This window comes from Podarcis gaigeae (assembly GCF_964106915.1).
Source record: "Podarcis gaigeae genome assembly, chromosome: 5".
Classification (NCBI taxonomy): Eukaryota; Metazoa; Chordata; class Lepidosauria; order Squamata; family Lacertidae; genus Podarcis; species Podarcis gaigeae.
The window spans coordinates 90186967-90202635 of NC_139681.1; the positions used below are offsets into that span (position 1 = coordinate 90186967).

General features: G+C 45.4%; 1 protein-coding gene across 7 annotated transcripts in view; it reads left to right on the plus strand.

Annotated features, from left to right (window-relative positions):
- Positions 1–15669, plus strand: part of KCNMB2 (potassium calcium-activated channel subfamily M regulatory beta subunit 2) — a 313774-nt gene that overhangs the window by 282422 nt on the left and 15683 nt on the right. For 6 of the 7 annotated variants that reach the window (XM_083739924.1, XM_083739922.1, XM_083739927.1 and 3 more), the window contains 2 exons: positions 7984–8103; positions 11905–12075. In XM_083739924.1, the coding sequence (XP_083596050.1) occupies positions 7984–8103; positions 11905–12075 (291 nt within the window). The remainder of the gene's footprint in view (positions 1–7983; positions 8104–11904; positions 12076–15669) is intronic. The other variant, XM_083739925.1, reaches the window with a different exon arrangement.

Here is a 15669-nt window from a genome sequence, read left to right on the forward strand (position 1 = left end):
ACCCTCTAGCCAGCAGCCAATTGGCTAGCTATGGAGGGGGCGGAGCAAATACCAGCAAGCAAAAGGGGGTGTCACCTGGGCTAGGGAAGCCCAAGCCGGGTCACAAACCCCACCCACCACTTTAATGCGTGAGCAGCAATTGTATACAGTGGTGCCTTGCAAGACGAAATTAATCCGTTCTGCGAGTCTCTTCGTCTTGCGGTTTTTTCGTCTTGCGAAGCACGGCTATTAGCGGTTTAGCGGCTATTAGCGGCTTAGCGGCTTAGAAAAAGGGGGGGAAGGGGAAAAACTCGCAAGAACTCGCAAGACATTTCGTCTTGCGAAGCAAGCCCATAGGGAAATTCGTCTTGCGAAGCACCTCAAAAGACGGAAAACTCTTTCGTCTAGCGAGTTTTTCGTCTTGCGAGGCATTCGTCTTGCGGGGCACCACTGTATCTCTCCTGCCCAGACCGTGACAGCAAGAATATCCCATAGAAACTTCCTTAAAGACTATGGACAGTGCAGATAACAGTTGGCTAGTCTTTATGTCATATAACATATGTGACAAGGCAATATGAAGTCTATTATAGTTCTCCCAGTAGTACCGTATTTTTCGCTCTATAACACGCACCTGACCATAACACGCACATTGTTTTTAGAGGAGGAAAACAAGGGAAAAAACATTCTGAATGAAACAGTGGATGTATCATTTTTGGGCTTCATGCTGTGGCCACAGACATGTGATCTGATGGTGAATTTGGGATGACCCAATGCAAAGATCCTGAGAATCCCTGTGGATCCATGCTCTGTAACCACGTTTTTGCACCATTGCAGCCCCAGGCAACAGTGGGTGCGTGATTTTTTTGGTGCAGGCTGTAGCCATGGACATGCTATGTGATCTGATGTTGAATTTGGGGTGACCCAATGCAAAGATCCTGAGAATCCCTGTGGATCTATGCTTTTTAACCACATTTTTGCACCATTGCAGCCCCATGCAACAGTGGGTGCGTGATTTTGGGGGGGCAGGCTGTAGCCATGGACATGCTATGTGATCTGATGGTGAATTTGGGGTGACCCAATGCAAGGATCCTGAGAATCCCTGTGGATCCATGCTTTTTAACCACATTTTTGCACCATTGCAGCCCCAGGCAACAGTGGTTGCGTGATTTTTTGGTGCAGGCTGTAGCCATGGACATGCTATGTGATCTGATGGTGAATTTGGGGTGACCCAATGCAAAGATCCTGAGAATCCCTGTGGATCTATGCTTTTTAACCACATTTTTGCACCATTGCAGCCCCATGCAACAGTGGGTGCGTGGTTTTGGGGGGGCAGGCTGTAGCCATGGACATGCTATGTGATCTGATGGTGAATTTGGGGTGACCCAATGCAAGGATCCTGAGAATCCCTGTGGATCCATGCTTTTTAACCACATTTTTGCACCATTGCAGCCCCAGGCAACAGTGGGTGCGTGATTTTGGGGGGGCAGGCTGTAGCCATGGACATGCTATGTGATCTGATGGTGAATTTGGGGTGACCCAATGCAAAGATCCTGAGGATCTATGCTTTGTAACCACATTTTAAGTGGGGAGGGAAGGAAAAACACAGAAGGGACAAGGAGCAGGAGAGGGGTGTGCAGAGAAGCAGCTGGCTAAGAATGCAGGAGAGGGGTAGGGAGGAAAGGAAGGCAAAAGTTTTCCCCCACCCAAGCCAGCCAGCCATATCTCTCTCTCTCTCTCTCTCTCTCTCTCTCCCTCCCTCCCTCCCTCCCTCCCTCCCTCGCTCCCCCCCCTCTCTCTCTCCCTTCCCCCCTCTCTCTCTCCCTTCCCCCCTCTCTCTCCCTCTCCCCCAGCAGCACCGGAGCTTGCCTGGAGGGGAGGGGCTTTCCCTGCTCTTTGTTCCGTTTCAGCAAACACAGCAAGGAAACAGAGAAGGGTGGGCAGTAAGACCCTGAGGCAGAATGCAGGAAAGCAGCCGCTTTCTCTTTTCAAGTTTCGCTTCTCTGTGCAGCGTGCAGCCCCGCGATTTGATTTTTGCTTGATTTTTCGGCTCCAGGGACCACACATTCGCTCTATAACACGCACAGACATTTCCCCTTCCTTTTTAGGAGAAAAAATCTGCGTGTTATAGAGCGAAATTTACGGTAAGTCAATAGGAGTGAATCTTCCTTAAATCCAGGCATCTTTCCATAATTGATTTGCGGATCATAGCTTTGACACTGTAGAGTTCTAGCAGGAACACATTTCAGTTTCTCCCACCGTGACCTGGGTTAAAAGGACATCTCAGCAAGCAGAGCATTTTCAGTGCAGCAGGGGCTTGGGGACCCATCCGTCAGAGGCCTGACAAGCAGCACTGATGGGGAGAGTCTGGAAATTTCAGGTGTTTGCAGTTTGTTGGAAAGACATGTTGTGACTATTCCTGTTTCGTTGCACAAGTTGAACTTCAGCAGAGAAATTGCCAGATGCACCCTGGTATTTTTCTTGACGTATATAGCAATTGCGAGTCTGTGACATCACAACCATGTGGGGAAAACTTGTGGGGGTGTGAATGTAATTGCTGTTATTGCCTCCTGCCCCCTGCAGGCCCTGCGGCAGCTCTGCCACCCGTGGATTGTTTGGTTCATCCCTCCTGCAACATATAGAAAGAGGCTAGAGAGTTAATGATGCTAACTGAGAGCGACTGATAGGAAATAAACGCTAGCCAGTCTATCAGAGGCAGCACCATTGCCCCATGAACCTCAGTCTGCCCCGGCAACAAACAAATCGATCCATTTCTGGTTCTCTCAATTTCCCACTTCTTCGGTATTAAGTTCAGTTCTTGCACATCCACGTGAAAATTCATCAGCGTTTCAATGCAAAATAATCCAATTACCAACAAATTCCATTGGCTTCCATTTAGACCTTATATAACCCCTGTTTTTAGATAGCTGCATGGGTTGCTAGTTCCATTCCAGGCCCAATTGGAGATGTTCACATTAGGGTTTAAATCCCTAAACGACTCATGCTGCGAATATCTGAACGACCGCTTCCTTCCACCAATCTTTCCTTGGAGACAGGAGCCTGAGGAAATGGTGGCAGAAATAGGAGGCTGAATGTAGACCAGAGTTGGGGAGTCTTTGGTCCTCTGGATGTTGTTGAACTCCACCTCCCAACATCCCTGATCATTGGCCATGCTGGCTGAGGCATGATGGGAATTGGAGTCCAACCACATCTGAAGGTTCAGAGGTTTCCCCTTCCCTGATATAGGCCCATTCTTTAGGCCCAGGGAACCCACAAACTTCTTCTTTGCTGGCCACAGAAGGCAGAAAACAAAGGAAGTAATCCTCCACAGCTGCCAGCATTTGACCCAGGAATCCTGGGAGCTCAGCTGTGGCCATAGCAACACCGTCACTCTCTCAAGCTGTCCATCTTCGGTCTTGAAGGGCCAGCGAGAAGGTGCTCAGTGACGACCGTGTAGAATTTATACCATACTGCTCCGGTTAAGGCCTTTTCACTTAGATTCTTCAGCTCACAGAAGCACTGAGGAGAAGGTTGCATGTGCCCGACCTTTGGGTACGGCTGTGGTGATGTCATTAGTGTTACCATTTTACACAAGATTAGGCATGTAATTGCGTGTTAAATGGCGGAGGTGGCCGCGGCTCACCCTTGCTAATGAAGCAGGCAGCATTAATGATGTCGCAGATGGACAGCTTGAAGGCGCTGGGGGGGGGTGAGACATAATTAAGCCCTTCTCCTTCATAAGGGACTCTCCCTGAGCAATTGCTGTCATTGTCCCTTACTTGGTCACCTTGCTGCAACATTGCATTGGCTAAGTAGTAGGCAATCTCTCATAGATACTGAACAGCGTTCCAGAGAAACAATTTGGAGTGGGGATCCAAGAGTCCTGGGAACTGCTTTTCCTCTGGAAACTCTATGCATATCAAACCAAAGCTAGTACTCCATCATCTTCAGAGCCTATACAGTTTAGGTCCAAGCTAGCTGAAAGACCGGTTTCCCTCATACAAACCTGCCTAGGTTTTGAGGTCTTCAGGTGAGGCCCTTCTCTCAATTCTGCCACCCTCGAAGGCATGCTAGGTGGGGGTGCAGAACAGGGCCTTCTTGGTGGCTGCTCCCAGACTTTGGAACTCCCTAGAGAAGTTAGATTGGCTTCCTCCTTGTTCTGCTTCCGCTGGCAGGTGAAGGCATTCTTATTCCAACGGGCTTTTGGGAACTGACTGATTTCAATGAAAGGGTGCTTTGATTGTAATTATCTGTATGTTTTTAAATAGGTTTTAGATAGAGATGGATAGATGATAGAGAAAGAAAGAAAGAAAGAAAGAAAGAAAGAAAGAAAGAAAGATGATAGATATAGATAGATAGATAGATAGATAGATAGATAGATAGATAGATAGATAAATAGATAGATGATAGATAGATAGATGATAGATAGATAGATAGATAGATAGATAGATAGATAGATGATAGATAGAGATAGATGATAGATGATAGATAGAGATAGATAGATAGATAGATAGATAGATAGATAGATAGATAGATAGATAGATAGATAGATAGATAGATGATAGATAGATGATAGATAGATAGATATAGATAGATAGATATAGATAGATATAGATAGATAGATAGATAGATAGATAGATAGATATAGATAGATAGATAGATAGATAGATAGATAGATAGATAGATAGATAGAGATAGATAGATAGATGATAGATAGATAGATATAGATAGATAGATAGATAGATAGATAGATAGATAGATAGATAGAGACAGATAGATAGATAGATAGAGACAGATAGATAGATAGATAGATAGATAGATAGATAGATAGATAGATGATAGATAGATAGATAGATAGATAGATAGATAGATAGATAGATAGATAGAGATAGATAGATGATAGATAGATAGATAGATAGATAGATAGATAGATAGATAGATAGATAGATATAGATTAGATAGATAGATAGATAGATAGATAGATAGATAGATAGATAGAGATAGATAGATAGATAGATAGATAGATAGATAGATGATAGATAGATAGATAGATAGATAGATAGATAGATGATAGATAGATAGATAGATAGATAGATAGATAGATAGATAGATATAGATAGATGATAGATAGATAGATAGATAGATAGATAGATAGATAGATAGATAGATAGATAGATAGATAGATATAGATAGATGATAGATAGATAGATAGATAGATAGATAGATAGATAGATAGATAGCCTGATTTTCACATCCTCTGGAAAAAAAAAAACCTTACAGTGCAGCACTTTGGATCTCAGCAGGACCTGACATTTCAAATTCATCTGAAGCACAGCCTTCTCTAATACTGTAGCGTGGAGCCACCTCTCTCATCACAGACATGTGTCCTGGAATTATTCTGGGAACTCTTGGAGCCTTTGTTGTGAGGCCAGAGCTCTTTGTGATCATTCGCACAGCCTGTGTGTGAACCTGTAACAAGCCTAGACGGCGTGAAAAGAAACAGATCAGCTTTGGGAGACGGGGCTTGTTCGTGGAAATTGCTGGTTTGGTGGTGGAAGGACTTACAGAAGCCTCAGCTTCCAGAGGGGGTGGATTTGCGCTTGGCAGACATCAAGTGGGAGGTTGTACAAGGTGCTGGGAGGGGAGGGGGGACATGAAAGGAAGCACAAAGCAGAGAGTGGGAGAGAGAGAGAGACTATTATGAGAAAAGAGGGGAGTGAGAGCAGAGTAGGGATAGGGATTACCGTATTTTTTGCTCTATAAGACTCACTTTTTCCCTCCTAAAAAGTAAGGGGAAATGTGTGCGCGTCTTATGGAGCGAATGCAGGCTGCGCAGCTATTCCAGAAGCCAGAACAGCAAGAGGGATTGCTGCTTTCACTGCACAGCGATCCCTCTTGATGTTCTGGCTTCTGAGATTCAGAATTATTTTTTTTTCTTGTTTTCCTCCTCCAAAAACTAGGTGCATCTTGTGGTCTGGTGCATCTTATAGAGCGAAAAATACGGTAATTGAAGCCAAGCCCAGGCAGAGGGGAAACGGTCCTTCTGTTACTAAGATGGTGGTGATACCGCATACCAAACATAAGAAAGGTGTAGCTGGACCCGACCACAGTGCATCCAGTCCAGCAAGCCATTATCAGTGGCAGCCAGCCTGATGCTTGTGAGTTGCTTACAAGCAGGGCATCATGAACAACACAATAGCCTGGTTGGCTTTACAGAGGACAGCCCTGTGTTTGAAGGGCTCTCAGGATGTCAGCCCTCTGTTTGAAGAACTTCTCTGTTTATAGTTGGGATGGCCACATCTTAGCCACCCTGGATCCCAGGCCCCATGGGGAAGGGAGTTATGGGCGTAAGAAGGAGGATATTCCTCTCTTCTACCCTCCCTTTCCCCATTTGACATTCTCGTCACCACCAGGTAAGAGATTAATTATTTGCCAGTCTGCCAGACCCTCCAAGTGTTCCCTACTTTCCAGGGACAGGCCCAGATTGATGGAAGCTTTCCCAGTTTCTGATTTAATCCCAGAATGCCCCACTTTTCCTTAGGACGTTCCTCTTTTCATCGGAAAAATGTGAAAGGGTATGGGGTTATCCACTACCACCACCCCCCAGTTATCTGAAGGCAGCCCTGTATAGGGAAGGTTTTTTTAAAAATGTTTTATTATGTTTTCATATATGTCGGAAGCTGCCCAAAGTGGCTCAGACAACCCAGTCAGATGGGCAGGGTATAAATAATAAAATTATTGTTATTGTTATGGAAAAGGACGTCCCTATTTTCATTGCAGAAATGTTGGATGGCATGGAGATGTGGCATGGGAATAGCAAAGAACTTGAAAGGAAACAGTGTTGTTAATAATAATAATAATAATAATAATAATAATAATAATAATAATAACAATAATAATAATAATAATAATAATAATAATAATAATAATAATTTATACCCCGTCCATCTGGCTGGGTTTCCCCAGCCACTCTGGGTGGCTTCCAACAAATATTAAAATACAGTAATGCATCAAACATTAAAAGCTTCCCTAAACAGGGCTGCCTTCAGATGTCTTCTAAAAGTCTGGTAATTGTTGTTCTCTTTGACATCTGCTGGGAGGGCGTTCCACAGGGCGGTTGCCACTACCGAGAAGGCCCTCTGCCTGGTTCCCTGTAACCTCACTTCTTGCAGTGAGGGAACCGACAGAAGGCCCTCGGAGCTGGAACTTAGTGTCCTGGCTTAACAATGGGGGTGGAGACGCCCCTTCAGATATACTGGACCAAGGCGGTTTAGGGCATTAAAGGTCAGCACCCACACTTTGAATTGTGCTCAGAAACGTTCACCTTGCAGGCTTCTAAGAAAATAGATTCCCCTTTTGGTAGTCATGGAGCACTTGTCAAAATTGCTGTGACCTCCCTCCTCCACCAAACCGCTGCCAATCAGAGGATCATCATCCAGGAGATGGACTTTAACCACAACTTAAGCATCACCGCAGCTTTGGCAACAGATCAGTGCATTCAGAATACACAGCAGATCCAGCATAATTGTTGTAACTCTTACGGTTGCTTAGAGCGAATGCACAAACAGAGGCTCCCATCAGGAAGCAACAGGGAGCAGAAAAGGCTTGCAAAGGCAACCAGGAGAATTGAAACATTCAGGGGCCATATTTAACCATGACAGGGTTTACTATACAAATTGTTTCTCTTTTTTTAAGCCTCACTTGAGAAGGCGTCAGAACGAGGTGTTGTTAAGTCTGATAGAAGTTGGAGGGGAAAGAACGGTCCAGGAGAAGAAGGAGAAGATAATAATTTAATGTCACTTGAACCTGCTGGATGGAAGGGGCAATAGGAAGGTCATCCCTGTTGTTTCGCACATTACCTGGAATCACCTAAAAGCCATTCGACACCGAGCAGGGCCTGTAAACATTGGACGATCCAACCAGGATTTGCCGCTTGGGTTTGAGGGATGCGATGGGGCCCATCAGGGTCTCAGCACGTGGTGATGGTGGCTGTCTGTTGCTTCCTAGGTCCTACCACCATCCCTCCAGGACCTCCACAGTAAGGAGAGGCAGCGGAGACCAATCCTCTAAGATGTTCATTTGGACCAGTGGGAGGAGCTCCACGTCGTACAGACACGACGAAAGAAGGTACGTGGCGTCTGTAGGCTGCTTTGAAACGTAGGATTGCCTTCCTTTAAGCCCACTTGAAGCCCAAAAGGTGGATGAGAGGAGAATGAAGCTGTGAACACATCGTACATTTAAGCATACACACACACACCCAAAAAGAATCCTGGGAACTAGTTTGTTTAGGGTGCTGGAAATTCTTTGGGGTGCTTTTGAGTAGGTCAGTTTATATATATGCGTCAAAATGTTCTTTAAATGAATGGTGCCCACGCAGCCTTCTGCTGGTTTTTTCTTCCTTAGCTTGTGCAAGTGTCAGTCTAAAGCACCTATTGGCTAGTGCTGGTGACATCACCAGCCAACAAGATATTCCTTGCCTTCCTCTGTTCCACACTCTTTTAAGAAGTTTTTTTAAAAAATATTTAAATTTCTGCTGCCCTTTTAAAAAAAGAGACAGAATATTCCTGCCATATCACTACTTTTAAAAAAGTTTAACAGATCTGCTTCTCCACTGCCATTCAGAACAGTGCCAGAGGTGGCAGGGGATGGCAGCTCTGTCAATACTGGAGGGGGCTCAGCCCCCTGCATAGAAATATTGAGGGAGCTGAAGCTCTTTCTACCCCCTATAGCTGGCACCCCTGTCAGAGGGTTTGGTGGTGGCCAATAATGGGTGGGTAACAGCAAATAACTGCTGGCTACCAAGGCTAAGTGTGTGGGCCCCTGTTTCCTAAGTAATGAACTATCAGCTATGGTGAGTTGCAGAAAAGTGGAGTTCCATTTCTTGCCAATAAAGTCCTTAGCTTTTCTCCCACCACTCATCTATCAATGGAGCCATTCATCCGAGGCTGGAGTAAGGATTGCTTTCTTCTTCACCCAACCACACGCTGCATTTAGGGTAGTGAGGACACCTGAGTGGGGGGGGAGATCGAGAGCAAGACCCACACCATGTTCCTGGTGTCTTTCAGCTTTGAAAAATAAGTTTGGTCCTTCCTGCACACTGCCTTCATCCACACAGCCTCAGGTTGGGCTTTCTTGTTGGTCACACAAGAGCACAATACAAAGCTACAGTGGAACCTTGGGTTGCGTACGTGATCCATGCGGGAGGCACGTTCGCAACCCGCAGCATTCACAACCCGCAGTGCCACGCATGCGCATGCGCAGGTTGTGATTTGGCGCTTCTGCACATGTGCGAGCGCCGAAACCCAGAAGTAACCCGTTCCAGTACTTCCGGTTTTGGCGCGTCCATAACCTGAAAACACGTAACCCAAAGCGTCTGTAACCCGAGGTACCACTGTATATTGAATCCTATCTGATGGCCCAGCAGTGTCCTCAAGGGGGGTTGTCAACTAAATTACATATAAAAATGGATTTAATTGCTCAGCAATAAAATCAAACAGATAATAAAACAGCTACATCCAGTAAAAGGCAGCTTGCAAACAGCAGACACACGCAGTCACTATCACCGCCCACTTTGGGACGTAACCAGGTCATAGAACTAACCTTCTAAATGTCAAAAGGTAACAAGCCAGGCAAGTCTCCCTAAGGAACAAAACTGGCAAGCAGGGAGCCAGCGCTGAAAAGGTCCTGCTCCTTCTAACTATTATCTTCATTTGGCTGTTGCCCTCAAGACAAGGGCTCAAGGACTTAATTATATAGGGATATTACTACTCTGAGGAGGAGGTAGAGGATCGTAGGCCTCAAATCTCATAGTCAACAACCACTGTTCCTGCTATGCCTGTTATTCGTCTCCCTAGCTGGCCAAATTTTATGTTTTGGTCAAGGGGCCAGGTTTGGGTGAAGGGCTGCCAGTTGCTAACCCTCAGCTCGCTGGCTTTGCCTTTAAGGTGCTTCGCAACCAATTAATAGGTTTCCAGTTGAGAGCGCTTGGTTTTCCGGGGCCAAGCAAGCCACCACAACTCTTTACACACGAGCTGGGCTTTCCATCACTTTGTTGAGGGATTCTTTCTTCTACTTACCTGCCAGTTATTCATTCTCTCTCTCTCTCTCTCTCTCTCTCTCTCTCTCTCTCTCTTTATTACTTTTTCCTCTGTGCATTTCATGGCTCATAGCCCCCTCATAGAAAGACACTTGCGGCCCTTTTCAATTAGCAGTCTTGTTTCTCAGCCGTCCCTTCGAATCCCGTTTACATTCCGATGACGTTGTTGACTGACTGCACTGTGCCTGTTTTATGTCTACAGAGTGACACAAGTTATGTCGCGCGAAGGGCTTAATGTTCCAGAACGGCATGACAATTGTTGCCTTTTCCGCCTGCTCTCATTTGGTAACGACGCAAATTCTCGATAGCAAGCTATCACGGTTAAATACATTTTGATAAATAGCCATAGCCGGGCAACGCTTGCTTACATCACTTCTCCATAGGAAATGAAGCTCACCTTACACAGTCTAGCATACATTCCACTAAATCATATTCTTAGCTTGCTAGGCAGAGAAAGGTGCAGTCCGAAGGCTATATCCAACAGGATGAGTGGGAGGGTTAGGATCCAGTGGATCTCTAGCTATGCCCTCGTCAATATCCAGCTAACACCGCCTGTCAGTGCAAGGATTCCCACTTGTACAACAGGGGTTTCCCCTGTCAAGACTCAAGGTGAGCTGAACTACGTATTATGGAGGGGGAGCTGAAATGGAGCTGACATTTTTGGCAGCATCCTTGTGTTTCTGATCAGGCTCAGAGCCACCTGATTCTTGCAAAAAATGGCGTCTCCGCGGCTCCAGGTTCAATCCCTGGAATCTCCAACTTTAAAAGTATCCTCCTTTCATAAGTGTCAAGGGAGACCCTCTGCCTGCAAACCTGGAGAAAATGGACAGTATGGGGTTCAATGGGTTAAGGCCACTTCCTGTGTCCCTCTTCTGTTGATTTCTTTTACATTTGAAGCACTGTATTTTATTCCTATCATTTTATTCCTATAATTTATATATTCTCTCCTTCTAGTTCACAATATACTCAAGGCAGCTCGGAAGGATTTAACATATCATAAAATGAAATAATCAAGCAAATCCCAGCAGTAAAACAGGGATGAGTAAAAAGTAGCAGTCAATTTCAAAAAGCATTAAGAGCCAGGACTTAAAAAAAAAAATCCCACTAAAATAAAACAGTTTTCAAAGCTCACTTGCAAGTGGGCAACCATGAGGTCTGGCAGCCATTCTCTCCTGGGAGGCTGTTTCACAATCTGGGAGCCACCACCGAAAAGGCTTTGTCCCTTTTCGGTGGAGGATACACAGAGAGGAGTTTCAGTAAGATACTTAGATTGCCAACTACTGAAAGCTCAAAACCAGCACTGTGAATTGAGCAACTGGTCAAGTTGATGAAGGACCAGTGAAACATGAGCCAGTCTGTTGGCACCAGCCAACCACATCCGGCGACCACATTCTGGACAATTTGGATTTTTCAGACTATTGTTAAGGGAAGTCCCACATAAAGCACATTTCAGCAATGCAGCCAGGAAATTTGTGCAACGCGAAAAACAGGGTTCAGCTTTGAGAATTGCCATTCAGTCGCAGAACACATTTTGCAAGATACTCCCATGAGATTGTTCTAGTGTGAGTGATTTTGGCCTTTGCAAACCATCACACTCTACAGCTGAAAACATTTCACTGGCAGATGTCTGTGGCACATTTCGGGTGCCGGTGATTTCTTTCCCCCACACACACACCAGGTCCGAGCAAACTGTTTAGGAAACATCAGCTGTGGAGACCTTACAAGCCTGCTCTCCCGTGAGACAGGCCCTGGCAGCAGAACTGTCATTCCTTTTAGAGGGTTTATTGATTAAGTGTGAACTCCACATAAGAATGTATTGTTTTCAACCTCAGAAATATTTACCAAAAAATCAGGGATCATGATCTGCTGGACAAAAGGAAAACAGTCACCGCTCTCAAAGCAGGGGAGGACCGGGCCATACTGCTGGGACTGACTATGATGGTGTGTTCGATTATGATGTACTTCCTCCTGGGAATCACGCTGCTGAGGTCATACATGCAAAGGTAAATGCTTTTCCCCTCTCACACCCACAGCAAAATTGTTTTGAGGGGCAGGAGCAAGGCCGAGGGGTGAACAATTGGATAAGGAGCTAGTGGAACTACCTGGGTTTGTTACTAAGGGGTAATATGGGTTTGAGATGCTGTGGGGCATACCCTCCAACATTTATCTAATGAAAACAGGGACGTCCCATTCCATAATGATAATTTTACTATTTATACCCCACAAACCTTACTGGGTTGCCCCAGCCACTCTGGGCAGCTTCCAACATATATAAAAATACGATAAAACATTAAACATTAAAAAAACTTCCCTATACAGTCAAACCTTGGTTGCCAAACGCCTCCATTTTGGAATGTTTTGGCTCCCAAATGCTGAAAACCCAGAAGTAACTGCTCCAGTTTTTGAATGATTTTCGGAAGCCGAACTGTTTTTCCTTTTTTTTCTCCATTGACTTTGCAGCCAGCCCATTGATCCTCAATGTTTGAACTTTTTGGAAGCCTAATGGTCTTCCGGAACAGATTAAGTTCGAAAACCGAGGTTCCACTGTACAGGATTGCCTTCAGACGGCTCGGGGGTCAGATAACTCCATGCCCTACCCAACATTTCCCTAATAAAAATAGGGACATCCTACCATACCCTCCAACATTTCTCCAATTAAGACAGGGACGTCCTAAGGAAAAGCGAGACCTTCCGGCATCACATCAGAAACCGGGACAGCTTCTCTAAATCAGCGACATCCCTGGAAAATAGGGACACTTGGACAGTGGCATGTTGTGAATTTCGGGCAAATGACTATGTGAAGGACACTTGTAGAAGTGTGAGCTTTGTGGGTGCTGAAGGAGTCACACCATTCCTTCAACACTGTATGAATCATTTAATTATTATTATAATCAATCAATTAATTAATTAATTATACCCTGCCCATCTGGCTGGGCTTCCCTAGCCACTCTGGGCGGCTTCCAACAAAATATTAAAATGCAGTGATCCATCAAACATTAAAACCTTCCCTAAACAGGGTTGCCTTCAGATGTCTTCTAAAAGTCTGGTAGTTGTTGTTCTCTTTGACATCTGGTGGGAGGGTGTTCCACAGGGCGGGTGCCACTACCGAGAAGGCCCTCTGCTTGGTTCCCTGTAACTTGGCTTCTCGCAGCGAGGGAACTGCCAGAAGGCCCTCAGCGCTGAACCTCAGTGCCCGGGCAGAACGATGGAGGTGGAGACGCTCCTTCAGGTATACAGGACCGAGGCCGTTTAGGGCTTTAAAGGTCAGCACCAACACTTTGAATTGTGCAGAGACGTACTGGGACTATTTCCACAATAGTCCTTCATTCAAACATTCTATGATTGCATTGCATTGCATTTATATATGCTTTTTCTGCCAAGGCACCCAAGGTGGTTTACATTTTTAAAACATTAAAACAAATAAATGTTATAAAATGTCAAGTTGGCCCGAAGGGGGACGAGTGCAGCTGGAGAAGGCCTCTCTCACTTTCTTCTTCCTTCCCATGGGCAGATGGTGTTAGATGATGCCTATGAGCTTTAACCATTTGCTGTGATACAGAGTTGGGAAGGTTGCCACCAAATACTTGAACCACTAAACAAGCAGGACACTTTATTTATTGATAGTGTACAACTAAACCTAGAAGAAAAATGGCTGCCATTCTGGGGTGCACTTTTCGTATCCGGTTACACTGTGTTCCCCCTATGCAAAACGAAGCATCACTTCAGTTCCTACTCTACTCTAGAGCAGGCCTGGCTCACTTAGGACCCATCTATTCATTTACAACATAAGGTTGTGTTTTCATTTTAAAAGTGGCACAGGACACCCCTCACAGCAATGGAGACATGGGCAGAGCTTGCTACCAGAACAGTACTCAGTTCCTAGCAGAGGGATTTAGCCTCATATATTTTATCTCCTTCCTTTGTCATTGTTTAGCCTTGGATTAAGCAGAGCAGAGAAATGAAAAGATTTGGCAGCCTTTCCCTCACAGTATGAGGTTTCGACTAATATCCTTATCGGCTAATCTATGTCCCACTGAAGTCCATAAAACGTTGAGCGTCTATCACCACAAAACACAGCCCTGGCCTAATTCAGCAGGGAGCGGCAGTAATAATCAGTGGCCTAGAGAAAACTATAAGCTTTCAAATGGAAGGAAAATGGAAGTTTAATTTGTAAAAAGGATCAAGCTATTTTACAGCACTTTGAGGGGTTATTTCTTCCTTCTGGTGTAAGACTAATGCCTTCCTCCTCACAAGTGGAAATCCTGCTGATCTATGTAATACTTTTGTTCAAAGTGAGACACTCACCACATATCCTAGCAATAATTTTGCTAGGAATGAGATCACTTGTGGGGGTTTTTCTGCTTCATCTTTCCTGTAGCCCTTCTGCTTGCATGCTCCCCATAGGCATCTTGTGTTATGGGGGTGCTGGACAAGATGGACCAGTGACCTGACCCGGAGAGGCTTTTCTTTGGTTCTTAAATTATTGGCGTTCTTTATCTTCAAAACAGACTTGGACCAGATAGAGGCTGGCTTCAGTTGGAAGACTGTCCCAGCCCTTCAGATGGAGGCATATCCTAGAACATGTTGCCATCCCATTGAATTTATTTGACCCCTTTTTTAAAACCTAAAACAACCCCTAGAGACACACACAAAACATTCTACCTCACTGAGATCTTGTCAGACTCCACTACTTTCCAGACCGTATTATGCTTTGATATTCATGGAAGGAGTCTGGAGTGCCATGTGGGTTAACAACATCACCAGTGATTGCAGAGGAGTAATTTGACCTTAGCTGTAATTGGCAGGGATGTCTAATTAAGGATCCCTTGAAAAGAGGGTGGTTTTGGAATTTAAATACCACTGGCTTCCCAGCCAGGTTTCTCTCTCAAGGTTTATGAGGCACAACAGTTTCTACAGATCATTGCTGAAATGATTTACGAAACGGTACTCAAATTATGGGGAGAAGGGAGCAGGAAGCTGTCATTTGTAACATGGCCTGCAGTTTTGGGCTACGTAAACCTGAGCACAGGGAGACCTGCATCAGCATTAGCAGGGCTGTCTTCGGCATATGCAGCGCCAGGGTGCAAATACTCGTCTGCCACCTCAGCATCTCACTGGCTCGGTTGCCCCCAAACTCGCGGCGCAGAACACTTTATGAATTGAATCTGTTTGCATTGACAGTGGAAGCAAGGAAGCAAGTGATCAACTGGTGTGGACCAGGGACCTAATTTCTAGGCCATGGGTTGGCAAACTAAGGGCCACAGGCCGATCAGGCCCAGTTGCCTTCTGGGGCCCACTGTGGCTCTCCAGCCAACAAGCGGGCTCTTCGCCAGACTCAACTCTCGGGCTCTGGACTCTCGGCCTGGTGCCCCTGAGATCTCGGCGCCCGGGTGTGCTGCACCCCTAGCGCCTATGGGTAAGACGGCCCTAAGCATTAGGAGGAATAGTTCATACCTTCCAACCAGGGTTTTTTTCCAGCCGGAACTAATCAGAACTCAGTTCCAGCACCTCTCAGGTGGGCGTCATTACCATTATAAGAGAACAAGGGAGGCGGTTATGGTGAGTTCTGGCAACTCATTTTCTATAAAAATAGCACT